This window comes from Rhincodon typus, chromosome 6 (genome assembly GCF_021869965.1).
Source record: "Rhincodon typus isolate 14 chromosome 6, sRhiTyp1.1, whole genome shotgun sequence".
NCBI lineage: Eukaryota > Metazoa > Chordata > Chondrichthyes > Orectolobiformes > Rhincodontidae > Rhincodon > Rhincodon typus.
Window position 1 is genome coordinate 59,503,086 of NC_063337.1, and position 27,366 is coordinate 59,530,451.

Sequence of the window (27,366 nt, forward strand, 5' to 3'; positions counted from 1 at the left end):
CTTCCTTCCTCCAAGTTACTAATATATGTTGTAAACAGTTGCAATCCCAGTGCTGATCCCTGTACGACCCCACTGGTCACAGGTTGTCAACCCAAAAGAGAACTTCTGATCCCCACTTGCTGTTTTCTGCCCATGAGCCAGTTCTCTATCCATACCAATACACAACCTTCAATATGTGGACTCGAGGGATCTGGCATTGGGAAGGGGTGCCTGCTACACTACAATACACTACAATTCTCTAATACTTTGACAAGCCAGGAGTTTCTTACCTGAAAATAAACATATAGTAAAACCACACGTTACATGAAACGTTTTACTCTTATCCAATAATCTTCGTGCTTTTCTGCTCATTACCTGTGAAAATGAATTTTACAAGTCTTTACAATGACTGTATTTAGAAATGAATAAAATGACAAATATATACTACTATAGTATGGACTGACAACTGCTACCCAGGCTGAACATTTGGATGTATATTGGACACACCCTTGCAGAGATACCTGAAAATGGGGCTGTCCGCCTTACAGGTGATCAAGCACGCCCACGCCCATCCCACTGCACTGCCAAGTCTGTGCAGTTTTCAATGGGAGCACAAACTCATTTAGAGAAGGAGGCACTTGAAGGATTCCTGCTTCTAACAGAGGTAAGTTGTTACAGTGATACCTAAATGTAAATGAAGTTAAGACCAACGTTGATATTTCTCCTGAATCTTTGACATTTTCCTCTGCTTTTTGATGATGAGAGAATGAGGTGAGGTGAGGTGAGGTGAGGTAGAGTGAGACCTACTGCACTTGACAGCAAGGTTGCACTTGACAGAGTGTGGCAATCGTGGGTGATGGATATTGGTCAGAATATAAGCCTTCTTTGCATGTCTCCCAATGGTTTAGTCTGTGGTGCATGAGGCTCGTTAACCAACTCTACATGCTCTGCCCCCTCCTCTGCACAATTCTCATCAGATGAGAACAAGAATCCTCTAAATCTTTCGGATGCTAGGCTAAAACCCATCCCAACCCAATCTGCACTAAAAGGCTGTGGATAGCACAAGAAATGGCAATAATACAGAAACCTTCTCTGGAGCATACAGCAGAGCTCCACTGGATCAGTACAGGTAAAAAAGTTCAGTCTTTAGGAGGGCATGATCGTGGCTTGTGCAAACCCATGGGTGGCATTGTGAAATTCCAGAGATTCGGAAAGGATTCCTCATCAGCATCAGCAGTCATGGGCAGAACCTGTGCCATCTACCATGGCAAGTTGGGTGTCAGAGGGCATTTTATCATGCAGGTGTTTAGGGTGCCCACCTCCATGTTGATGAAGGCTGTGATGTGAGGGTCACATGTCCCACCAACAATTGAGGCCATCAAGTGGGAATTAATGTTTCCTGAACAGTGTCGTTTCATTGAGACCCGTATTACCCCAGGACAACGAGGTACAACATATAGAGTTGCTTGCGAGCTTCCAGTAATAGGTCCTCATTCCAAGTCAGTAACTGCCTAATTGAGGGGACCTTGCCTTGGGAAGGGAGGACTTCACTCTAAGACACACCTCTGCCCTTGCTGCTAATCCCTATTATTTTCTACTCCCCATAATTCCACCCCACGAGCCTGCTTTTGCCATCATTCACCTCAGGACGGTGATCCAAGTACGATCCTAAGATTTGTACTGGGTAACAACCACCATATCTCCAGTGGCATGGCTGTTCAAGACAGCTGATGGCCTCTGATTGGTCAGCAGCTCTTGGCAAGCTTGACTTAGGCTTCCAGGGCCTGGTGAAAGCTTGCTACGTACCTCGTGTGTAGAACAAGAGAGAAGTGGCATTGTAGAGGGCCATGTTTACTTCATGTCTTGAGTGGGTTACCAATGGTCCCCGAGGATCCAGCCCTGAATGGTCATGGGGGAGGAGGGAGAGGACAAGGCCAGAACAGCTGTGGCAGCTTGACATGCTGAGGTCTATGAATGTCACAAGTGGAAATGCAAGAACACAGCTTCAGAGTGATCTTTATGGTCTGGGATAAATGTAACTTTACAACAACTCCTTCCTGCTTATGAAAACCTCTCGTCAGTCTGAGGGAGCCTTAGAGTCATAGAGGCCTACAGCATGGAAACAGGCCCTTCAGCCCAACTAGCCCATGCCGTCCAGTTTTCACAATTAAACTAGTCCCACTTGCCTGTGCTTCATCCATATCCCTCCGTACCTATCCCAGCCATGTACCTGTCTAACTGTTTTTTAAATGATAAAACTGTACTCGCTTCCACTGCTACCTCTGATACTGTGTGAAAGAATTGCTCCTCTGGACTCTTTGTATCTCTTCCCTCTCACCTTAAACATATGCCCTCTAGTTTTAGACTCCCCTACTATAGGGAAAAGCTGTTTGCTATATATTTTCTTCATGGCTCTCATGATTTCATTTACCTCTAGAAGATCACTACTCAGTCTCCTACGCTCCACGAAAAGAAGTCCCTGCCTATCCAACCTCTCTTTATAATTCAAACCTTCCAGTACAGGTAGCATCCTAGTAAATCTTTTCAGCACTCTTTCTTGTTTAATAATATCCTTTCTACAGTAGGGCGACCAGAACTGCACGCAGTACTCCAAATGTGGCCTCACCAACGTCTTGTACAGGTGTAACAAGACATCCCATCTCCTACACTCAATGCTCTGATTGATGAAAGCTAGCATGTTGAAAGCCTTCTTCATCGCCCTGTCTACATGTTTTAAAGGAGCTATGAACCTGCACCCTGACATCTCTTCATTCTATAACACACCCCAAGGCCCTACCATTGACTGTGTCAGTCCTTGCCCTGGTTTGCCTTCCCAAAATGCAACACCTTGCATTTATCTAAATTAAATTCATCTGACATTCCTCGGCCCACTGGTCCAGTTGAGCAACATCTCGCTGCATTCCTAGATAACCTTCTTCACTGTACAATATACCACCAATCTTGGGAGCAACTGCAAACTTGCTAACCATACCTAAATTCTCATCCAATTCATTTATATAAAATGACAAAAAAAAGTGGACCCAGCACTGATCCCTGTGGCGCACTGCTGATCATAGGCCTGCAGTCTGAAAAACACCCATCTACCACCACCCTCTGTCTTCTACCGTCATGCCAATTTTGTATTCAATTGGCTAGCTTTTCCTGGATCCTGTGAGATTTAACCATACTGAATAACTTAACATGTGGTACTTTGTCAAAAGCCTTGATAGTTACATGGATGCAACCAAAGCAGTCTGAAACATTGGATATCCTGGAATGGCCAAGAAACTCATGGATCTTTCTGCCTGACAATCAGGGGCAGCATAATCCTCTTGAACAATACATTGGTGATCTCCTTGGGAGTCCCTGCACATGTCTTTGGTGGATCCCTCATAGGAGCTCAATGCATCGAAGGTCAACATCAAAAGGTGACTTTCCACACAATAGACACTGAATTTTCACTAAATTCTCTGGGTTGCAGGCCATGTTGCAGCATCACACACAGGTGTGTGACGTCTGCGCTTGACAGTGTTTCTTGGCAAGGGTGCTATAAACTCAATGTGGTTAAGGTAAATCTGAAAAACACTGGGACAGGGATGAGCCAGTCAACTGTATTCTTCTATGATTTTACCAGCCAGAGGCTGATCCTGTTGCTGCTGCAATGATGCCTCTGGCACCTGGTCACTCCTGCATCTGGCCTGCTCCTTTTCTGCAAGATACTCCAGTAGGACTGGATTGGTGGCTGATGATATTCTCCTTTCATGGGTCTTTGCAGGCAAGTTTCCCCAGGTTCCAGGCTCTTTCAATCCACCTTGACCCTCTAGCTTGCACCAAGGCTTGCCCCACTGGGATGTAACAACTTCAAATCATTTACCTCTTAGCACCTCACAAAAGACCTAAAGGCCTTAGCTCCTCAGATCAGACCCATAGGACGCTGCCCCTCACCTCAAGGCTATCTGGAGACAACAGCTTCCTCTCCCCTTTCTGTTTCAAACATTATAGGCTAATCTTATAGGTTAATTTTAAATAGTGCTTAGCACTGGGGTGACTACTGCCATCCATTAAAATTTGAATCTCACCATGGTAGATGAAGGAAATGGCCTAGCAAACCACTCAGTTGTATCAATAGGTATGAAGTCTCCACAGAGAAATGTAACCAGATAGACCCCCTGGCATTGACCTAAGCACTGGAAAAGACAATGGCAGAATCAGTCCTGTCGACCCTGCAAAGTCATCATGGAAGCCGATCTCCCATCCACAGACTCCAGCTACACTCCTCGTTGCCGCGGAAAGGCTGCCAACGTCAAAGACCCCTCCTACCCCAGTAATACTCTCTTTCAACCTCTTTCGTCAGGCAGAAGATACAGAAGCTTGAACACACGAACCAACAGGTTCATGAACAGCTTCTTCCCTGCTGTCATTAGACTGCCAAACAGACCTCTAATTTCAAATCTAATGTTGACCTCACTTTTATGCACTTCCTGTGCATTCGTAACCTTGGATGCCTTGCTGTGTCTAAGAACCCTATGATCTGTAAGTCCTTGTTTGCTATGATCTGCTTGTACTACTCACAAAATAAAGCCTTTCGCTGTACTTAGGTGCATGTGATTATAATAAATCAAATAAAATCGATGACCTTTGCAGAGTCAGTGCAGACTCGAGGGGCCTCTTTCCACACACAGTCGGGATTCTATGATTCTACTAACATCTGGGGCCAAGTGTCAAAATTGAGAGAGCTGTCTCACAAACTACACAAGCAACAGCCTGACATAGTCATACCTTACAGACAACATCCCAGACACCACCATGATCACCACCCCTGGATGTGTTCTGTCCCACTGAAAGGAATTGTCCTGGGAGTCCTCAACATGGACTCTGGACCTAATGAAGTCTCACTGCTCCAAGTTAAACACAGGCAAGGAAACCTCCTGCTGATTACCACATACCGTCCTCCTGCAGCTGATGAATCAGTATTTCTCCATGTTGAACAACACTTGCAGGGAGTACCAAGGGTGGCAAAATGTACTCTGGGTGGGAGATTTCAATGTCCACCACGAAGAGTGGCTCAGCAGCAGCACTACTGATTGAGCTGGTCAGTTTCTAAAGGACATAGCTACTAGACTGGGTTTGCGACAGGTGGTGAGGCAAAACTAGAATCAATGGTTAGCATGGGGCAAAATTTCTGCTGGTTGGAGTCATGCTTGGCAGATAGGAAGAAGGAAAATCATACTTAACCTCATCCTTACCAATCTGCAGATGCATCTATCCATGACCATGTTGTTAAGAGTAACAACTACACAGTCCTTGTGGAGATAGAGTCACACCCTCACAAATAACCTCCATCGTGTTGTGCAGCACTAACCACCATATTAAATGGGACAAACTGCAAACAGATTTAGCAACTCAAGATTGGGCATTCATCAGGCACTGCTGGCCATCAAACGCAGCAGTGTTATACACCAGCACAATCTGCAACCTCATGGCCTAGAACATCCCCCACCCAATCATCCCTGATCAACTCTGGTTCAATGGAAAGTGCAGGAAGGCGTGCCATGAGCTAAAAAATGAGATGTCAACCTGGTAAAGCTACCAAACAGGACTACTTGCATGTCAATTAGCATAAACGGCAAATAAAAGACAGAGCTAAGCGATCACAGAATCAACACATCAGATCCAGTTCTGAACAGTGGTGGACATTTAAACAATGTACTGGAGGAGGCGGCTCCACAAATATCCCCATCCTCAACGTTAGATAAAGAGCCCAACACATCAGTGCAAAAGATAAGGCTGAAGCATTCATTGCAGTCTTCAGCCAAAAGTGCCAAATGGATGATCCATCTTGGCCTCCTCCAGTCTTCAACTAATTCAATTCACTCCATATGATACAGAGAAACAGATAGAGGCACTAGATACTCCAAAGGCAATAGGCCCTGACTTTTTTTTAGCAATAGTACTGAAGACTTATTCTTGAGAACACACTACTCTCCTAGCCAAGCTCTTCCAGTGCAGTGGTGAAACTAGCATCTACCCGACAATGTGGAAATTGCCTGGGTATCTCCTGTATACAAAAAGCAAGACAAATTCAATCCAACCAATTACCACCCCATCAATCAACTCTCAATTATCAATAAAGTGATGTAAGTTGCCATCAACAGTGCTATCAAGCAACATGTGCTTAGCAATAACCTGCTCACTAACACCCAGTTTGGGTTCCACCATGGCCACTCAGCTCCTGAACTCACAGTCTTGGTTTAAACATGGCAAATAGCACTGAATTCCACAGATGAGGACAGAATGCAGCCTTGATGTCAAGGGTTGTCATTTGATAGAGTGTGGCATCAAGGACCCCTAGCAAAACTGGAATCAACAGGCAGCAGGGGTCAAAATCTCCACCAGGTGCAGTCATGCCTGGCAAATTGCAAGACGGTCATGGTCGATTACCTCAGCTCCAGGATATCTCTGTGGGAGTTCCACAAAGTAGTGTCCTAGGCACAACCATCTTCAGCTGCTTCAATGACGTTCCCTCCATCATAACGTCAGAAGTGAAAATGTTCACCAATGACTGCACCATGTTCAGCACCATTTGTGACTCCTCAGATACTGAAGTAGTCCATATAAACAAGATCTGGACAATATCAAAACCCTGGAATTCCCTCCTGAAGGGTATTGAGGATCAACCTACAGTATGTTGACTGCAGCAGTTCAAAATGGTAGCTCACCACCGCCTCCTCAAGGCATCTACAGATAAGCAATAAATGCTGGCCAGCCAGCAATGTTCACATCCAAGAGTTCATAGAGGCCCTACAGTGTGGAAACAGGCCATTTGGCCCAACAAGTCCACACCGCCCCTCTGCATTTCCCATGTCTAACTCAACTAATCTAAACATCCCTGGACACTATGGGCAATCTAGCACAGTCAATTTACCTATCCTGCACATCTTTGGACTATGGGAGGAAACCCACGCAGACAGAGGGAGAAGGTGCAAACTCCACACAGACAGTCACCCGAGGGTGGAATCAAACCTGGGTCTCTGGCACTATGAGGCAGCAGTGCTAACCACTGAGCCACCATACCACCCTAAAGTAGTGAATTTAAAACAATTCTGAAAGCTTACCTTGAAGAAATGGCCATGAACGATTTTATTTAAAAACAAGCAAATGCCTTTGTAATAGATAATAGTGTGGAGCTGGATGAACACAGCAGGCCAGGCAGCATTAGAGGAGCAGGAAAGTTGACGTTTCAGGTCAGGACCCTTCTTCAGAAATGGGCCAAGCATCGGCAGTTCTTACTATCTCTAAATGCATTTATAGTGCATTTTCAGTTTTTATTTTAGCAAAATGCAAATAAACAAACACTCAACCAAGGCAAAGGTTATTAAAGCTACTTGAAGCGCAGAGTATAAGAAGGAGTCAAAGGACTGATGAAAGGCATGTTCATGTCATGTCACAAATTTGATTAGGGAGATTCATTAGTTTCTAAATTGGAAATAAATGCATTTTTAGGTCATGATACAAACTTTTTATCTATTGAGGATAATTTCCCAAGGTTCAACACAAAACACTGCTTCTACAAGCTAGAGATAACAAAATGTCTAATGTCCTTTAGGGAAGGAAACTGCTATCCTTACCTGGTCTGGCCTACATGTGACTCCAGACCCACAGCAATGTGGTTGACTCTGAACTGCCCTCTGGGCAATTAGGGATGGGCAATAAATGCTGCCTGATCAGCGCCGTCCTCATCCCATTTACGAATAAAGAAAAATGTGGAGCTGGAGGAACACAGCAGGCCAGGCAGCATCAGAGGAGCAGGAAAGTTGACATTTTGGGTCGGGACCCTCAAGGAAACTACCCCTAGTGCATTCTATGAATTTCTTTTTCGTAGCTATGGTTTCCAATTTGAGTAACCCAATCAACAAGAAGTTTAACTTGTCCATAATTGTTGGTCTATTCTTTTTACATACTCTGGATATGATCTCTTCTTCTTGACTGTACACCATTTACTGGTCTCCCTTAATTGACAGCATGCCACTACCAAGTGAGAAATGTACCATGTTGCTTGTCAGAATTATAAAAGATAAGAGTGATATGGGGCTCAAGGGTCCCAACCCAAAATGTCAACTTTCCTGCTCCTCTGAGGCTGCCTGGCCTGCTGTGTTCCTCCAGCTCCGCACTGTGTTATCTCTGACTCCAGCATCTGCAGTTCTTGCTTCTACAAGCTAGTCTTTTACCAGCTAGCATGTCATTATGTATCCACAATATCTGGCAAAGAGAAACACTGCTTAGGCCATAAGCCTACTAGTCACCTCCAAGAGAGTCGTGGAAAAATACTCAAGAGCAGGAACAAGAATTCCATCTGACTGTGGCTTCAAGTTTAATTACAATAGAAAATGTAAACATGCTAAGACAACATCATAGATTGAATTTTTTTTGAACCAACTATTCCTCCTTGATTACAGAAAATTATAAATACATATCAATCTGCACTTATAATAATAATTAAGCGTTTTAATGTCTAAATTAGGAATAGTTCCAAGAATCTCTATCTTCCTCTTGCTGGCCTCAGAAGTTGCTATACTGCCATCCTAAATATATATCACGAGTGACATGCAACGAAAGGAGATTCAAACATTTTGAAAATCAAGTAAGCCAGCTGGATCACTTTGAGCCATGGCTAATCCGTAATATGAATTAAGCAGCCTCTTCACACATATATGTACAATGTCAAAGACAGCAGCTCTATTTGATCACCTAAGAAAGAGAGTACCATCATTGTCTGAATTTCTTACTCCTCACCTTAGTCAACCATGAAGAGACTAACATGGTCAAAAGATATCCTGGGCTAAGGATAAAATTACCAATCACAGTCAAAAATGCATAAAATAGATAACGGCTGTTCTCTGACTTTTCCCCTCATTTCCAAGTCCTTGAATGTTTCAAAGTCAAGCTAGAATGAGATCATGTAGTGACCACTGGTTTGTTTCAAACTTGCAGTCTACAGGCGCCAACAAACGTAACAGAACCAAATACCTGTTCTGTTTTGATTGTTGTATATGTTTTGATTGTTGTAACACAAAGCTAATTTGTCTCCCAGTGAAGTGTGTACCAATCAAAAAAAATTAACAGTGATTTTGTTGCCAGAAAGAAAGAAAACAAAGAAACCTGCAATTTCCATTCTCAAATCTAAAGCTATTTAGCACCCAATTGCAGATCATTTTTGCCTTGGACTCGCCAGAATAAAGCAAACAGTTATCAGGTGAGATCAAATAAAAATCGGTGGTTTCTTACACAGTGACATAGGCTATGGTGAGATTTGTGGCAGAATTGGATGAAAAGTCTGGTGAGGAGCAAATCACTCTCTTTTATAATTCTGACAAGCAGCATGGTACGTGTCTCACTTGGCAGTGGCCTGCTGTCAATTAAGGGAGACCAGTAAATGGTGTATAGTCAAGAAGAAGAGGTCACATCCAGAGTATGTAAAAAGAATACAGCAACGATTACAGATAAGTTAAACCTTCCTGTTGATTGGGTTACTCAAATTGGAAACTGTAGCTATGAAAAACAAATTCATAGAATGCACTAGGGGTAGTTTCCTAGAGCAATATGTCCTGGACCCAACCAGGGGGCACGCTGTCTTCAATCTCATAGTAGGTAATGAGGCAGGTCTAATAAATGAGGGTAAAAGATCCCCAAGAAAGTAGTGATCATAGAACATAGAACAGTACAGCACAGGAACAGGTCCTGCAGTCCACCATGATTTTCTCCATCATAACATAATGAATTTAATATTCAGCTTGACAGCGAGAAACTGGAGTCAGAAACAACTGTTTTTAACTGAAATAAAGGGAATTACAATGAAATGAGGATATAGTTAGCTAAAGTGAACTGGGCAAACAGATTAGCCAGAATGACAGTAAGCAAGCAACTGCAGACATTGAAGGACATGGCCAATCCATCTAGCCTGCAAATCTTTGAACTATGGGAGAAAAGCCACGCAGACGCAGGGAAAACGTGCAAACTCCAAACAGACAGTCACCCAAGGCTGGAATTGAACCCAGGTCCCTGGTGCTGTGAGGCAGCAGTATGAGCCACTAAGCCACTGTCAATCATTTAAGGAAGTTAATAGCACATTTGGAAATCATAATCTAATCGAGCAGAGTAAGCATGACTTCATGAAAGGGAAATTGTGTCTGACCAAATTAGTTTCTTCAAAGGGATCTGAACCAAAGTGGATAGAGGAGAACTAGTATTGTATTCGGACTTCGAGAAGGCACTCTGCAAGGTACCTCACAAAAAAGATTAAGTTATAAGAGCCCTTGGTGTTGGAGATAGTATATTGGCATGGAAAGAGAATTGGCTGATGAGCAGAAAACCTGTGGGAATAAGGAGTTCTTTTTCAGGTTGTCGGCTCATGACCAGCCAGATTCCACAGGGATCAGTGTTGGGAATTCAACTGTTTACAACATACATTAATGACTTGGAGTAAGAAAGTGAATGTACTGCAGGTAAATTTGCAGAAGACGCAAAAATAGGTGAAAAGGCAGGATGAGAGGGGTACAAACAGTTTACGGAGAGATATTAACAGGTTAAGTAAGTTGGCAAATGGAGTACAGTGTGGGAAAGTGTGAAGATGCTCATTAGAACAAAATATGATTTAAATGGAGAAAAACCAGAGACAGATGCAACACAAAAAAATTTGGGTTATTTATGAATGAAACAAAGCTAGCACACAGGAGCAGCAGTTAATCAGGAAGTCTAATGGAATGCTATTTCAAGGGACTTGGTGTAAAGAAGTAGGAAAATCTTGCTGCAACTGTTGATGAGACCACATCTGGAGTTGTCCCCTTATTGAAAGGAAAGATATCATTTGATCAGAGATAGTTTAGAGAAAGTTCACTACGATGAGCCCTGGTACAGTCTTATGAGCAAAGGCTACACAGGTTATGACTCTACTCACTGAAGCTTCGAAGAATGTGAAGTGATTTTATTGAAACATATACAATTCTTAAGAAGCTTGACAGAGTAAATGCTGAGAGGATGTTTCCCTTATGGGAGAGTGTAGGACAAGAGGACATTGTCTCAGAATAAAGGGGATCCAATTTAAGACTGAGATGAGGAGGAATTTCAAGGAGTCTTTGGAACTCCTTGTTATTTAAGGACTAGATAAATATGTTAAGTAGGGGAATCATTGTGGGGAAAGGCCAGGAAAACAGATGTGAAGAATGTCAGATAAGCCGGGCTTGAGGCTCCAAACAGCCTACTCCTATCCTACTTCTTATGGCCTTATGGCCTTATGGGATAAGGGCTTGTTAAACACTTAAATTACTTGTCAGAGGTTGGAGACATTTCTTTCGATAGAAACTATCCAGATACTGTAGAAGTTTGGAAGATGACCACAAATATTTCCAGGGCCATTTCCTTTTGTAGTCTGGGATACGGATTATTAGACTCTGGTGATTTTTCTGCCTTTAACCCCATTAATTTCTCTAGCATCATTTTTTACTAATACTGATTTCTTCAATTTCTCCCTGAAAGACCTACATTCCCTCACATTTCTGGGAAATTATTTTGGTCTTTTCTCCATGGCTGTTGTCGGTATGACACCTACTGGGACCCAGGATCAAGGAAGTACCCAGGCACAACTGAGTGGTGGCGGGAAGGAGATCACAGGTTGAAAGGATGCCAGCAAAAAAAAGGACAGGAACATGGCTCTAATTCCCGATGCTGGATTTTATGATCAGGCGGAGAGTGTGAACAAGGGATCATCCTCCATCAGTGACCTGCAAGAAAATATACCAGGATTTTTGGATCATGTTCCACACGTGGCGAATCCCGCAATTTCATTGGTTAACACCTTCCAGGATCCCAACTTAACCTTCCCAAGGTTAATATCTGGTGTTAAATGGAAGTGGAGGCAAGGAGATGGTTAGACTGGGTGTCACTGCCGCTCTCCTCCCTAATTAAATGTTCTCTTGTCACAAATGTCACCCGAGGGGATGGCTCATAGAGTCATACAGGGAAACAGACCCTTCAGCGAAACTCATCTGCGTCAAACAGACATCCCACATGGTTCCACTCTGACCACATTTAATGAGTGTGAAGAAATAGTTTCTTTAACAAACAAAAAACAGCCCAGGGTTTGGGTCATTAAGAGCAAGGAAAGTTAACAGATTAAACAATTATACAGGAAGTTTTGTTTTGAAGTTGGATCTTTTTGAAATCTTTGCAAATAAGGTTGCTTTCTACAGTTAAGTTTTATTGACTAAAGATTCCATTCACTCACCTTCTGTGATCCTCGCAGAAATGCCAGTAAAGTGCGACACATGGGCAGCAGGACAAGACTGCAGTTCATATTCAGGACTGAAGCAGAAGCTCTGCTAATGCATAATCCTAGCTGAACAAATAAGATAATAATCAGAAAAACTACCATAAAAACAGACAAAATATATTAGAAAAAAATACCTTTAAAGTTCACCTTACATCTATTTTAACTCAACAGCCATTTCCCCGATTGGTACCAATTAAATAAGCTGAGTGGATGATACCATTTAATTGTAAAAAGCATTGAACATCCTCCGTGAATATCAATTTAGTTATGGCTGGCACTAAAAATTGGCATTTTCCACTATACATGTCAGTTGTCATTTGATAGTACAGAATTTCAGTAATGCTGGGTATTTTGTTGGCACACTTTGTCTTACTTTCAAAACAGATTTTTGCAAGAATACTAATTCAAGGTAAACCAATATTTATACTGTATGAGGGGATGAGTGCAACTAGACTGATTGGTAGAGGTATTGCTGTGGAAAATGCATTCATTAATGCTGAACAGTTTTAAAAAAAAAAGCTTTTTTAAATTTTAAAATCAGAAAAGCTGTGTCTGATTTTTCAGATCAATGCCCTAACCAATGAACCAGTGAATTGCTGTCATTTATTTTGAGTTGAAGCAGGCACATTGCAGTACATGCTCTGCCTTTCCTGAAAGAACAGGGCTCTGTGCATTAATGTAGGTAGTTTCCAGTCCACACAAGTGAACTGCAATATGATCCAGAGTGACAATCCTAAATTGGTTATCAGCATAATTCCTCACACATTCAGGATCATACAGCAAATGCTGTCCAGCTCAAGAATTATATCTAGTTAGCCACTGTGTTGCGAGTTTCACAAGCACAGGCTGCTTGGATCTGGTATCTTGATGTTGGCAACAGCCAAAGGACCATGGTGTTTGATGTGATCGATCACTCTTTGGAATGTACAACCTGCATACCTGGCATCACATCAGTACTGAAATACATATACCACATGACACATTTGTACGACAGGTAGAACATCTTTTTGGCTTGACAGCATCATCTGTTAGTGGTGAACACCACTCATATTGCTACTACATGGTAGCAGTATAAAAACAGCCAGTTTCACTTGCTGTGCAGAGACCTCATCATTCCAGGGGTAATCAGAAGTAGACTGGACACTTATCAGGACCAGAGCTTTAGGGCCCTCCATGAGTTTGTGCAATATACATCAAGAAGTAATCTGGAGGGTAGCCATTATCCTTTGATGCAAACTTGAACTGAAATAGGAAGCAAAGTGAATAAATAGGTCAAGGGCAGTTACGAGGTTCCTGATAAAAGCCAATTTTATAGTGGATGGAATTGTACAAATCTCACTGTTTAACTAATGAAAATATATTTAGGTTAGATGATTGAATAGTGCTTCCAAGTGATTTCTCATTTAGGACATGAGGAAATATAGCTCATTTGATAGTTCCATTTCAAACAGGAGTTCAAGTATATTAGACATGTCAGGCAATTTTTTAAAAAATTCATTTGTTGGATGTGGGTGTCACCAGCTGGCCAGCATTTATTGCTTGCTTTTAGTTGCCGTTGAGAAGATGATTGTGAGCTACCTTCTTAAACCAGTGCAGTGCATGTGCTGTAGCTAAACTCACAATGCCATTAAGGAGGGAACACTTACATGCTGCAGATTCAAATATAGCAAATGCATCAGCAACATATTTGTGATTTTTTGTGACAATGGACCAAATACAATAGGTCAACACTCATGATACCATGGTCTCACTCACAGTCCCTTTGACATTCCACAGAAACAAAATCACATTTACATCTATCAAAATTCAGTGTGAACTCCTAAACTGAATCCCATTCCTCATTACAGGAGCAATTTATTTCTCTACTGTACTGAGTATTGTGACCATGGGATATAACATAGATAATTTCTAATCAAGCTGTTCAGAGGTGTTATTACACACCTCTGGAATAGATGGGACTTGAACACAGGTGTACCTGGCCCAAAGGGTAGCAGGAAGAGCACCACAGCACCAGACGAGCACTGAGATATAAGACAGCTTGATTCCCATTGGAGTGTTTGTGACTTGGGTGAACTGCAGATCCTCAGTGTGGATCTGTTCATTTCATCAACAATCCCTCCCAACCCAGAGGGGGAAATAGAAAAAAAAATCAGTAATATTTGGCAATGAACTGGACTTACGGGAGCTCAATTTGGAAGTATTCAAGAGAAAACAATTAATTTGTAATATTCAAAAATTTTACTGATTTTTCTACTGGAAAAGGAAATAAATTTAGTGATACAATACAAAGTTCTGGGGACCTCAGTTGCAGTAGGGAATGACAGAACAGAACAGGTCTTTGAATGTTGCAGGATTTACACGTCATGTTTGCCCACAATTAAATTCTTTCAAATGTAGAAGAAGATTATCTTCTTCTAAAAAATGTATTCAAAAAGTACCATAACAAAAGAATGTTAATTTTTTCCAAATACAGTAAATGATATAATTGTGGTTGGTTCGCTCGCCAAACTGGTTCGTTAGTTTGCTGATGTTTCATTACCCTGCTGAGTAACATCATCAGTGCAACCTCCGATGAAGTGCTGAACAAAAACAAAGAACAAAGAAAATTACAGCACAGGAACAGGCCCTTCAGCCCTGCAAGCCTGCACTGACATGCTGCCCGTCACAACTAAAACCCCCTACACTTCCGGGGAACGTATCCCTCTATTCTCATCCTTTCCATGCATTTGTCAAGACGTCCTTTAAAAGTCACTACAGTATCTGCCTCCACTACCTCCCCAGGCAGTGAGTTCCAGGCACCCACCACCCTCTGTGTAAAAAACTTGCCTTGTACATCACCTTTAAACCTTGTCCCTCGCACCTAAAACCCATGGCCCCTGGTAACTAACTCTTCCACCCAGGGAAAAAGCTTCTGACTGTCCAGTCTGCCCATGCCCTTCATAATCTTGTTGACCTCTATCAGGTCCCCCCTCAACCTCCATAGTTCCAGTGAGAACAACCCAAGTTTCTCCAACCTCTCATCATAGCTAATGCCCTCCATACCAGGCAACATCCTGGTAGATCATTTCTGTACCCTCTCTAGAGCCACCACATCCTTCTGGTAGGGTGGCGACCAGAATTGAACACAATATTCCAAATGCGGCCTAACTAAGGTTCTACAAAGCTGCAATATTACCTGCCAATTTTTAAACTCAATGCCCCAGCCGATGAAGGCAAGCATACCATATGCCTTGTTGACTACCTTCTCCACCTACGTTGTCACTTTCAGTGGCCTGTGTACCTGTACACCCAGATCCCTCTGCCTATCAGTTCTCTTAAGGGTTCTGCCATTTACTGTATATTTTCCATCTGGATTAGACCTTCCAAAATGCATTACCTCACATTTTTCCGGATTAAACTCCATCTGACATCTCTCTGCCCAAGTCACCAACTGATCTATATCCTGCTGTATCCTTTGACGGTCCTCATCGCTCTCCGCAATTCCACCAACCTTTGTGTCATCGGCAAACTCACTAATCAGACCAATTACATTCTCCTCCAAATCATTTATATATTACAAACAGCCAAGGTCCCAACACTGACCCCTGAGGAACGCCACTAGTCACAGCCCTCCATTCAGAAACACACTCTTCCACTGCTACCCTCTGTGTTCTATGACCGAGCCAGTTTTTGTATCCATCTTGCAAGCTCACCTCTGACCCCGTGCGACTTTACCTTCTGTATCAGCCTGCCATGAGGCTGTTGTGTTTTTCCACCTGGTATTTAAACTCTGGGGTCTGTTGGAATTGGTTACCTCATTTGTGGTTTTTCTTCACTGCGGTGTACATATAGGGTCTAATTCTACGTGTTTGTTGATGGCCTGGTGGAGAACCAGGCCTCTAGAAATTCCCGTGCTTGTCTCTGTTTGGCCTGTCCTAGAATCCTGATGTTGTCCCAATCAAACTGGCGGTTCTTATCCATGTGAATGGAGACGAGTGAATATTAGTCATGTTTTTTTGTTGCTAGTTGGTGTTCATGTACTCTTGTGGCCAATTTTCTTCCTGTCTGTCCAATGTAATGTTTGTCGCAGTCTTTGCATGGGATCTTGTATATCATGTTGGTTCTGTCCATAGTGGGTAAGGGGTCGTTGGTTCGAGTTAGCAGTTGGCCTAGGGTTGACGTAGGTTTGCATGCCATTCTGATGCCCAATGGTCATAGGAGTTTTGTGGTCAGTTCAGATATGTTCTTGATGTATAGTAACGTGACAAGTGTGACAGGACGTACTGTATCTTCCTGTTGTTGTTTGTGTGACAGGCACCGTTAGACCCAGCTGTTCGGGTATTCGTTGTCCTTAAATACTTGGTACAGGTATTCTTCTTCATTTTGGCAGAGTTCTGGATTGCTGCAGTGTGTTGTCGCTCATTTAAATAGTGTTTTCTGCTCAACTTTGTTTGTGAGTGTTGGCATGGTTGCTGTTGAAATTCAGGACTTGACCCATGTGTGCGGCCTTTCTGTGTACCTTTGTCAGAAATTCCCCGTTGTCCCTCCATTCTACCATGACGTCCAGGAATGGGAGCAGTTTGTTCTTTTCTTCTTCCCTGGTGAATTTGATGCCAGTGAGAGAGTTGTTTATAAGTTGGTGTGTCTCCTCCAGTTTGGTCCAGATGACGACGAAATTGTCGTCCACGTATCAGATCCATAGTTTAGGTTGGATCTGCAGAAGGGCTATGCTTTCAAGTCTCTGCATCACTGCTTCTGCTATTAGTCCGGAGATAGGTGACCCCTTAGATGTCCCATTGATTTGTTCATAGATTTGGCCATTAAAGGTAAAGTGGGTCGTGAGGCATAGGTTCAGTAACTTCAGCATGTTGTCTGTGGAGATGGTGTCACTCGGGTCTCGTTCTTTTAGAAGTGTTGTTAATGTTTCTCTTGCCAGTGGTACATCAATCGATGTGAATAGAGCAGCAACGTCAAAGGACACCACGGTCTCGTCCTCGTGTATTCTTATGTCTTTGAGGGAATTGAGGAACTCCTGGGCTGAATGGAGTGACTTGCTGACAAGGTCTGAGAGGTACTTCTGGTGTGTACTTTTGGGAGGCCATAGAATCTTGGGGGGGTGGCAGGAGATCCCTTCAGGTTTCATTTTTAGGCAGTTGGCTTTGTTAACTTGTGCGGTCTGTTTGAGTCACACGGATAAGGAGAACTACCAGTTCAATACACGGAAAAGAAGAAGCACCAGTTCAATTGTGACAACATCAGGATCCTCGGACAGGCCAAACAGAGACAAGCACAGGAATTTCTAGAGGCTTGGTTCTCCACCAAGAAAGTCATCAATAAACTTGCAGAATTAGACCCTATATATACACTGCTGCGAAGAAAAAACGGAAATGACATAACCAATTCCAACAGACCCCAGAGTTTAAATACCAGGCGGGAAAACACAGCAGCACTTCACTGGAGGCAGCACTGATGACGTTACCCAGCCGGGTAATGAAACATCTGCGAAGTAACGAACCAGCTTGGTGAGCCAACCAACCACAGCATCCACAACCCGAGCTACAAATCGACTCAAGAACCAAATGATATAATTGATTAGCTTGCCTCTATAATCAATTAACTCCTTAGGCCTATTGGAGGGTGAGGTCATGGCCATCAGGAGATAAAACGCAAGATGAAAAAACAAAGGCAGCTAATCAGTTTTACGTGCATAATATTGTAAAGATAGTCAGGTGCAGAGGTTGCAAAGGCAGTCAGATCTCTGTACAGGAAGCCGAGAGAAAAAACTTTGACTGAATGAGTTATTCCTGTATCTCAAGCAAGACAGCACACCAATCTGACCAACAGTAGTAAGTTCATACACTTGTATTATACAAAGTGAAGCCATAACTACACAGCTAAGAAAACTCGCTTGCAACTATTGTTCTGTGGGTTCACTCAATGAGAACTAAAACAGTTAAGTGATTTGTTTCTAGCTCTTGTCTTACCAATGATTGCATAGTATCTCTCATTTTTAATTCACTCGTAGGATGTTGCTGCCGCTGGCTCAACCTGCATTTATGACCCATCCCTAATTGCTCTCGAGATGTTGGTGGTGATCTGCCTTGAACCACTGAAATCCAGAAAAATTGAAGATGCACTAGTGTAAAGGATAAGATTATTCAGCTATGTCACCAGAAGATATTCAAAATGCAATACACATAGACCCAGATATTTGCAGAGACAAAAAAAATCCAGAGGCATTCAAAAATGCCAGGAGGAACAAATTTCAGGATTTCCACCCCCCAAATTCTCACAGTCTCCAATTTTCACTGGCAAATTATTAGTGTGCAGGTTCACTTGCAAGATTAGGCATCTCCTACTCCTCCACAATTATCATACAGTCAGGTCAGTTTCTAGATGATTTGTGGTTCATAGCACCCAGGGGTGTCCTGTGTGGATTGAGGAACCATTTGAAAGGAAAGGTCAATTGGTTTTAGCCACACTCTACATGCTTCTACCTCCAACTCAGAGCCCAATCATGCCCCCACTCATTCCCATTGCACCTCATAACATCTATACCACTCAAAGCCCTTCCATGGCATTCACACAGTATAGGCTATGGGAACAGCAAATAAGCCATGATATGGTATGTACTATAGTCTGTGCAGAACTGTACAGAAAACCCAACACACATTCATGGTTTATCAATTGAAGGAGTTTTGATAAAGTACAGGTTCACTAGATTCTCCTGATTTGGAGTTGTACTTTTACTCTTGTTATAAGCATGTGACATAGCAACGTACAAATTGTGCAATGGTAAGTACAAGTAATAAGAAGCCTAAGAGTCAACCATGCCCACAAGAGTACTGTAAAGTTACCCAACCTTCAATACAATGATGACAGACATTAAGGCATCCCCTGTCCCTCAACTACTCCTGTCAAATCTAGCTAAGCCAATTGTGACTTGCAGGCCATTACGGATAGTGTTTCACTCTATTTTGTGAATAAACTGAATGCAATATTTCAGCAAAACTGTTGAATGTCATTCTAAAGACCATAAGAACACAAGAATCATAAATAGGTGCAGGTGTAGGCCATTCAGCAAGATCATGGCTGATTTGATTGTAACCTCAAATCCATATCCCTCCTACCTCTGATAACTTTTTGCCTCCTTTCTTCATAAGAATCTGTCCACCTCTACATTAAAAATATTCAATAAATCTGCATTCCACCACCTTTTCAAGGATAGAATTCCAAAGACTTGCAACCTACTCAGTAAAAAAAATTCACCTCATCTGTGTTTTAAATGGCAAGGCCTGATTTTTAATCAGTGGCCCCTCAACCTAGATTCTCCCATAATAGGAAACATCCCCTTCACATCTACCTTGTTTAGACCCCTCAGGATCTAATCACTCCTCGCTCTTATAAACTCCAGTGAATACAAGCCTGCCCAACCTTCCTCACAAGTCACTCCTCCATTCCAGGTAAAGTAGTAAACGTTCCCTGAAATGCCACCAATACATTTACATACTTCCTTAAATAAGACCACCACTACTGCATGCAGTACTTCAGATGTAGACTCACCAGTGACCTGTATATTTGAAAAATAATCTCCAAATGTTTGCATTCAATTCCTCACGATAGACAATGACATCCTGTTAGCTTTCTTAATTTCTCTTGTGCAATTATTACACAGGGACACCCAGATTCCTCTATCTTGAAATTTTATAATCACTCACTTTTTGGATAGCATCTTCTTTATTCTTCCTGTCGAAAATGGACAATTTCACACTTTCCACATCTTGTTTGGACCAAGGCAATAATGAGATCAGAAACTGAAAGGTGGCAACAGAAAACTGATCATCACTTTGTTGAAGATTTCAAGTGGACTAATTGAGTGGTGACTGGTCACATTTGATTTTTCTTATTTGTGCAGAGGACACAGCAAGGCAATTTTCAATCTTATTAGGTAGTTGCCAGTGTTGTATCTTGGGACAGCTTGACAAGGAACAGAGCTAGTTCTGATGCACAAGTAAAAAAAGTGTTATTCAGAAACAAAAACAGAAGTTGCTGGAAAAGCTCAGCAGGTCTGGCAGCATCATGATGACCAGATATCCTATAATAACCTAGTCCCATTTGCCAACATTTGGCCCATATCCCTCTGAACCCTTCCAGCTGGAAGAACATCACCTCATTTTCTGTTGGGGACTTTGCAGTCCTCCAAGTCAATATCGAGTTCAACTTTAGGCTTGACCTCTCCCCAAGTCCTAGCCCCCAACCCCTCACGCCAGGCCTTGTTATCACAGTCTGCCATTACACACCACCTATTGTTAGCCACTAACAGTCTCCATTAACAGCTATTCACTCTCCTAGTCAGATTGTTATCAACTCCTTTGTCTGTCCAACTGTTCTTCTTTCTCTTTAGGCTCTATCCCCACCTATCGTTTACTCCTTATCCCCTCCCCCCAACTCTATCTTCTGTATATAAACCAACATTTTCCTAGCTACCATCAGTTCTGAGGAAGGGTCGCCAGACCCGAAACGTTATCTCTGATTTCTCTACAGATGCTGCCAGATCTACCAAGCTTTTCCAGCAACTTCTGTTTTTGTTTCGGATTTACAGCATCTGCAGTTCTTTCAATTTTTAAGTAGTGTTATTGCTAGAATGTTGTCAAGATCCATAATGTTTTCAGTATTCTGCATCTTCAGCCATTTCTTGATACAACATCATTAAAGTGAATTAAATTGGTTGAAGACCTGTGATGTTGGGACCTCTGGAGTAGGCCAAGATAGATGATGAACACGGCACTTCTAGCTGAAGGTGAATATAAATGCATCAACCTTGGCTTTTGTACTGATGTACTGGGCTCCTCTATTGTTATGGATAGGCATATTTGTGGAGCCTCCACTACCATTCATGACTGGATATGGCAGGACTTCAAACCTTAGATCTGATCCATTGGGTTGTGGAAACAGTAGCACTGATTACTGCACACTGCTTTCACTGTTTGGTATGCAAATAGTCTGCATTGTAGCTTCACCATATTGCCTGCCTATTTTTATGGGCCTGGTAATGCTTCTGAACTCTTGCTTGAAACAGGGTTGATCTTTGAGTTTGATGGTAAAGGTAGAATAGAAAAATGTGCTGGGCCACGAGGTTATATATCATTGCTAAACACAATTTTACTGCTGCAAATGATGCACAGCACCTGATGAATGCCCAATTTTGAGTTGCCAGATTCGTTCAACATCTGCCCATTTAGCATGGTGTAATAGACAACATGATAGAGGGTATCCTCAATGTGATAATGGGACTTTGTGTACACACAGAGTGTGCTGTGGTCACTCCTACTGATACTGTCATAGAAACATTGATTTGCAACTGGCAGATCAGGGAGGATGAGGTCAAGAAGATATGTGTTCTTGTTGATTTCCTCACCATCTGTTGCAGACCTAGGCTAGCAGCAATGTTTTTTAGGATTCAGCCACCTTGGTCTGTGGTTGTGCTACTCTAAGATGTAGCCATTGAGGTCACCCACACCAAATACATTCTGTGCCCTTGCTGCCCTTAGTGCCCAGGGAACTGCCGGGGTATGAGAGATGGAGGCACTACTGCGTTCAGGTCACCCATGGCCCCAAGACTGTTACAGAAATACTGATTTTTTAATAAATATGGATAAAAACTCAAAATATGGAAACCAAGTGTAAACCAAGCCAGACTCTGCTATTTGCAAACTGTACAGCTGAAATATATAGTATTCATGCAACCAGGTCTTGGACAATCAACTTCCCGCTGAGACCAGACAGACCTGGAACTGCTTGGCCAATAATGTTTCAGAACGAACCGCTGTTTACACATCCAGCAAACCTGCATTGTTAAAAGAATGCTACACAGACTTGGTGGCACCCAGCTCAGTACAATGCCAGAGGATCTGGAGCCCCAGTTTGCTCTGCTTTTTGCACCTTTGACTGCCAGCCATATCTCTAGCTCCTTGTACTTTGTGGCGAGCATCACAATGACCAGACCCAGGAAAGCACCTTGGCGAGTTGTCCCGAAGATAAGAACAAGCCCTAGAACACAGAAGAATGCAACTGTGCAGGGAAGCCTGAGCTGCCCCTGTGCAGATGTCCCTTCTACTATTAAACCTGCCTCCGCTCAATCTCAAAAAAAAATTGCAGTATTTAATTTGCAAGCTTTCCTACATCTCAAAGTTTTTCCCAAGATTACCAATTTTGTGTTCTATTTGGCCCATCTCCCAAATTAAGTCTTCCTAGCAATACTGTTTCATATGCCATTTCTTCCTAATGTGATTATATAGTTTCCTTGTTTAAAATGCATTTATTTTGCAGCAACAGCAGCTCTGCTGCTCTCTTCGACAGTATTACATGTATTTTGCAGTTAAATGGTGAATTCTCACCTTCTTGCAGCTAAAATGGAAAATCCCCTCCCAACACAGGTGAAATGGAGGACTCCCACCCTTGTGAATTTATTGTATGAATCCCGATGTTCATTAATTCAATATACAATTCCCACTTTAACTATAGTTTCACTGAATGATTTCTCCTCCTCATTATTTTTTGTTCTGTTAATTTCGTGGGATGTGGGTGTCACTGTCTGGCCAGCATTTCTTGCCCATCCCTACTTGCCCTTGAGAAGGTGGTGGTGAGCTGCCTTCTTGAACCACTGCATTCCTGCTGCTGTGGGTTGATCCACAATGCTATTAGGGAGGGAATTCCAGGATTTTGACCCAGCGACAGTGAAGGAACGGCAATATATTTCCAAGTCAGGATGGTGAGTGACTTGGAAAGGGACTTGGAGGTGTGGTGTTCCCATATATCTGCTGCCCTTGTCCTTCTAGATGTTAGTGGTTGTGGGTTTGGAAGGTGCTGTCTAAGGATCTTTGGTGAATTTCTGCAGTGCATCTTGTAGATAGTACACATTGCTGCTCCAGCGCGTCGGTGGTGGAGGGAGTGAATGCTTGTGGATGTAGTGCCAATCAAGCGGGCTGCTTTGTCCTGGATGGTGTCAAGCTTCTTGAGTGTTGTTGGGGCTGCACTCATCTAGGCAAGTGGGGAGTATTCCATCATGCTCCTGACTTGTGCCTTGTAGTTGGTGGACAGGCTTTGAGGAGTCAGATGAGTTACTAGCCACAGTATTCCCAGCTTCTGGCCTGCTCTTGTAGCCACTGTATTAATGTGGTGAGTCCAGTTGTGCTTCTGGTCAATGGTAACCCCCAGGATGTTGGTAGTGGGGGATGCAGTGATGGTAACACCATTGAATGTCAAGGGGCGGTGGTTAGATTGTCTCTTATTGGTGATGGTCATAGCCTGGCATTTGTGTGGCATGAATGTCACTTGCCACTTGTCAGCTCAAGCCTGGATATTGTCCAGATCTTGTTGCATGTGAACATGGACTGCTTCAGTATCTGTGGAGTCGCGAATGATGCTGAACATCGTGCAATCATCGGCGAACATCCCCACCTCTGACCTTATGATGGAGGGAAGGTCATTGATGAAGCAGCGGAAGATGGTTGGGCCTCAGACACGACCCTGAGGAACTCCTGCAGAGATGTCCTGGAGCTGAGATGATTGACCTCCCACAACCACGACCATCTTCCTATGTGTCAGATATGACTCCAACCACCAGAGAGTTTGCCTCCTGATACCCACTGATTCCAGTTTTGCTAGGGCTCCTTGATGCCACACTCAGTCGAATGCAGCCTTGACATCAAGGGCTGTCACTCTCACCTCACCTCTGGAATTTAGCCCTTTTGTCCATGTTTGAACCAAGGCTGTAATGAGGTCAGGAGCTGAGTGGCCCTGGCGGAACCCAAACTGGGCGTCACTGAGCAGGTGCTGCTTGATAGCACTGTTGATGACACCCTCCATCACTTTACTGATGATCGAGAGGAGACTGATGGGGCGGTAATTGGACAGGTTGGATTTGTCCTGCTTTTTATGTACAGGACATACTTGGGCAATTTTCCACATTGTCGGGTAGATACCAGTGTTGTAACCCGACTGGAACAGCTTGGCTAGGGGAGCGGCAAGTTCTGGAGCGCAAGTCTTCAGTACTACTGCCGGAATGTTGTCAGGGCCAATAGCCTTTGCAGTATCCAGTGTCTCCAACCATTTCTTGATATCACATGGAGTGAATCAAATTGGCTGAAGACTGGTATCTGTAATGCTGGGGACCACTGAAGGAGGCCAAGTTGGATCATCCACTCGGCACTTCTGACTGAATGTTGCTGCGAACGCTTCAGCCTTATCTTTTGCACTGATGTGCTGGGCTCTTCCATCATTGAGGATGGGGATATTTGTGGAGCCTCCTCCTCCAGTTGTTTAATTGTCCACCACCATTCACGACTGAATGTGGCAGGACTGCAGAGCTTAGATCTGATCCGTTAGTTGTGGGATCTCTTAGCTCTGTCTACCATTTGCTGCTTTCGCTGTTTGGCATGCAAGTAGTCCTGTTTGGTGGCTTCACCAGATTGACACCTCATCTTCAGGTATGCCTGGTGCTGCTCCTGGCATGCCCTCCTGCACTCTTCATTGAACCACAATTGATCCCCTGGCTTGATGGTAATGGGGGATATGCCGGGCCATGAGGTTACAGATTGTGCTGGAGTACAATTCTGCTGCTGTTGATGGCCCACAGTGTCTCATGGAAGCTCAGTCTTGAGTTGCTAGATCTGTGCGAAGTCTGTCCCATTTAGCATGGTGATAGTGCCACACAACATGATGGAGGTTCTTCTCAATACGAAGGCGGGACTTCGTCTCCACAAGGACTGTGCGATGGTCACTCTTAGCGATACTGCCATGGACAGATGCAACTGCAGATTGGTAAGGATGATGTCAAGTATGTTTTTCCCTCACCACCTGCTGCAGACCCAGTCTAGCAGCTATGTCCTTTAGGACTCAACCAGTTGTACTGCTGCCGAGCCACTCTTGGTGGTGGACATTGAAATCCCCCACCCAGAGTACATTTTGTGCCCTCCTTAGTGCTTCCTCCAAGTGTTGTTCAACATTGAGGAATACTGATTCATCAGCTGAGGGAGGACAGTATGTGGTAATCAGCAGGAGGTTTCCTTGCTCATGTTTAACTTGAAGCCATGAGACTTCATGGGGTCCGGAGTCAATGTAGAGGACTCTGAGAGCAACTCCCTCCCGACTGTCTACCACTGTGCCACCCCTCACCGGCAGGACATGTCCAGGGATGGTGATGGTGGGTTCTGGGACATTGTTTGTAAGGTATGATTCCGTGAGTAAGACTATGTCAGGCTGTTGCTTGACTAGTCTGTGAGACAGCTCTCCCAATTTTGGCACTAACCCCCAGATGTTAGTGAGGAGGACTTTGCAGGGTTGACAAGGCTGTTTCTGCCGTTGTCTTTTCCAGTGCCTAGGTCAATGCTGGGTGATCCGTCCAGTTTCATTTCTTTGAGTCTTTGCAGCGACTGGTACAACTGAGTGGCTTGCTAGGCCATTTCAGAGGGCAGTTGAGAGTCAACCACATTGCTGTGGGTCTAGAGTCACATGTAGGCTAAACCAGGTAAGGGTGGCAGATTTCCTCCCCTGAAGGACATTAGTGAACCAGATGGGTTTTTCCGACAATCGGTGATGATTTCATGGTGATCAGTAGATTCTTAATTGCAGACTTTTTGTTTTGAATTCCAATTCCACCATCTGCCGTGGTGGGATTCGAACTGAGGCCCCCAGAACATCAGCTGGGTTTCTGGATTAATAGGCTAGCGATAATACCACTAGGCCATCGCCTACCCTACTTTATTATTTATTTTAAATAAATAATTCCTGCCTTTATCACAGCCAAATAAAATCTCCCAAATTTTGCCCCCATTTGACCAAATCTGAGCAGATTAAAAGCGAAAGCAAAGTTATCACTTTAATTACTGTCTTTGTAATGTCCCTTGATCTGTGACCTTGTGTTAATATTTCTTTTGGGGCCCTTTGCTTTTCTACAGTAGTACTCCCTCACTAGGAAAGTGTCATGCTCGATCTCAGCTGTAAGAAATTTTTTAAAAAACTTTCTTGCATTTCTACCCTAGACTACTGTGCCCCATTTTAAATTTCCTCACTCAAAAAATGACAGTTCTAGCTTTATTCATAGAGCCGTTGCTGACTGTTAACTTTGTTGACTGTCACGACTGAACTCCAGCTGGGGACCACTTCCAGACACCACTGCTTTCCATTTGCTTTGAAGTGAAGAATTTGCTTTCTCCAGGATGCTTCCAACTATCCTCTTAGCAGGTCTGAAATGCTTTTACCATTCAGATGCATGTTCTCTCTTGTTGAAGGCTGCCGCAATGGTTTCTTCTGTAGGGTACTTAGATTTTTAGCTCTTCCCAACTGCTGACTATGTTGTATAAACCAATACCTTTAAGCGAAGTCTGAAGATCACACATTTTCTAAGTGCAGTCAAATCAAACCTGCTCACTATGTTGTATGGGCAAGCCGGCAGCTCACTATGCTACATCAGCTGCTGCTCAAGGTGATGGTTGCTATTATCATCCTGTTTAACATTAGAAAACTACAGATCTAACTACTTGGTCTGGCATGTACAGGAAACGTCTACCTGGTCTAACTAGAAGAGTTTGCTGGAATGAACAAGGTATGTAAATGTTGCTAATATACAATAAATTATGACATTGATTTTAAGGATTTTAAGGAAAGTTAGATGTTGGGGGATCTCAAAGGATTAAGACCTAAGTCCATGCAACGTCATTATGGCACTCCTTAGCAGGAACCATTTCAGAATCATAGCAGGGTATATCATCTATAAGATGCACTGCAGAAATTTGCCAAAGATCCTTAGACACCACCTTCCAAACCCATCGCAAAAAACAAGGGCAGCAGACACATGGGAAAACCATTTGCAATTTATCCACCAAACCACTCATCATCCTGAAACGGAAATATATCACTGTTCCTTCACAGTCACTGAGTCAAAATCCTGGAATTCCTTCCCTAAGGACATTGTGGGTCAACCTACAACATGCAGATTGCAGTGGTTTGAGAAGGCAGCTCACCACCACTTTCACAAGGGCAGCTAGTGAATGGGCAATAAATGCTAGCCAACTAGCGATGCC

General features: G+C 43.2%; 1 protein-coding gene across 5 annotated transcripts in view; it reads right to left on the minus strand.

Moving 5' to 3' along the window:
- The window catches only part of LOC109915161 (NADPH oxidase 4), a 177,469-nt gene that overhangs the window by 119,145 nt on the left and 30,958 nt on the right, over positions 1–27,366 (minus strand). Inside the window, exons 1-4 of one of the 5 annotated variants that reach the window (XM_048598338.1) lie at positions 19,414–19,528; positions 18,268–18,392; positions 12,260–12,370; positions 270–354 (exon numbers count right to left, since the gene is read on the minus strand). In XM_048598338.1, coding sequence (XP_048454295.1) covers positions 270–354; positions 12,260–12,370; positions 18,268–18,348 — 277 coding nt within the window. In that variant the 5' untranslated portion in view covers positions 18,349–18,392; positions 19,414–19,528. Of the gene's footprint in view, positions 1–269; positions 355–12,259; positions 12,371–18,267; positions 18,420–19,413; positions 19,529–27,366 lie in introns of those variants that run through there. The other 4 variants (XM_048598335.1, XM_048598334.1, XM_048598336.1 and 1 more) reach the window with 4 other exon arrangements.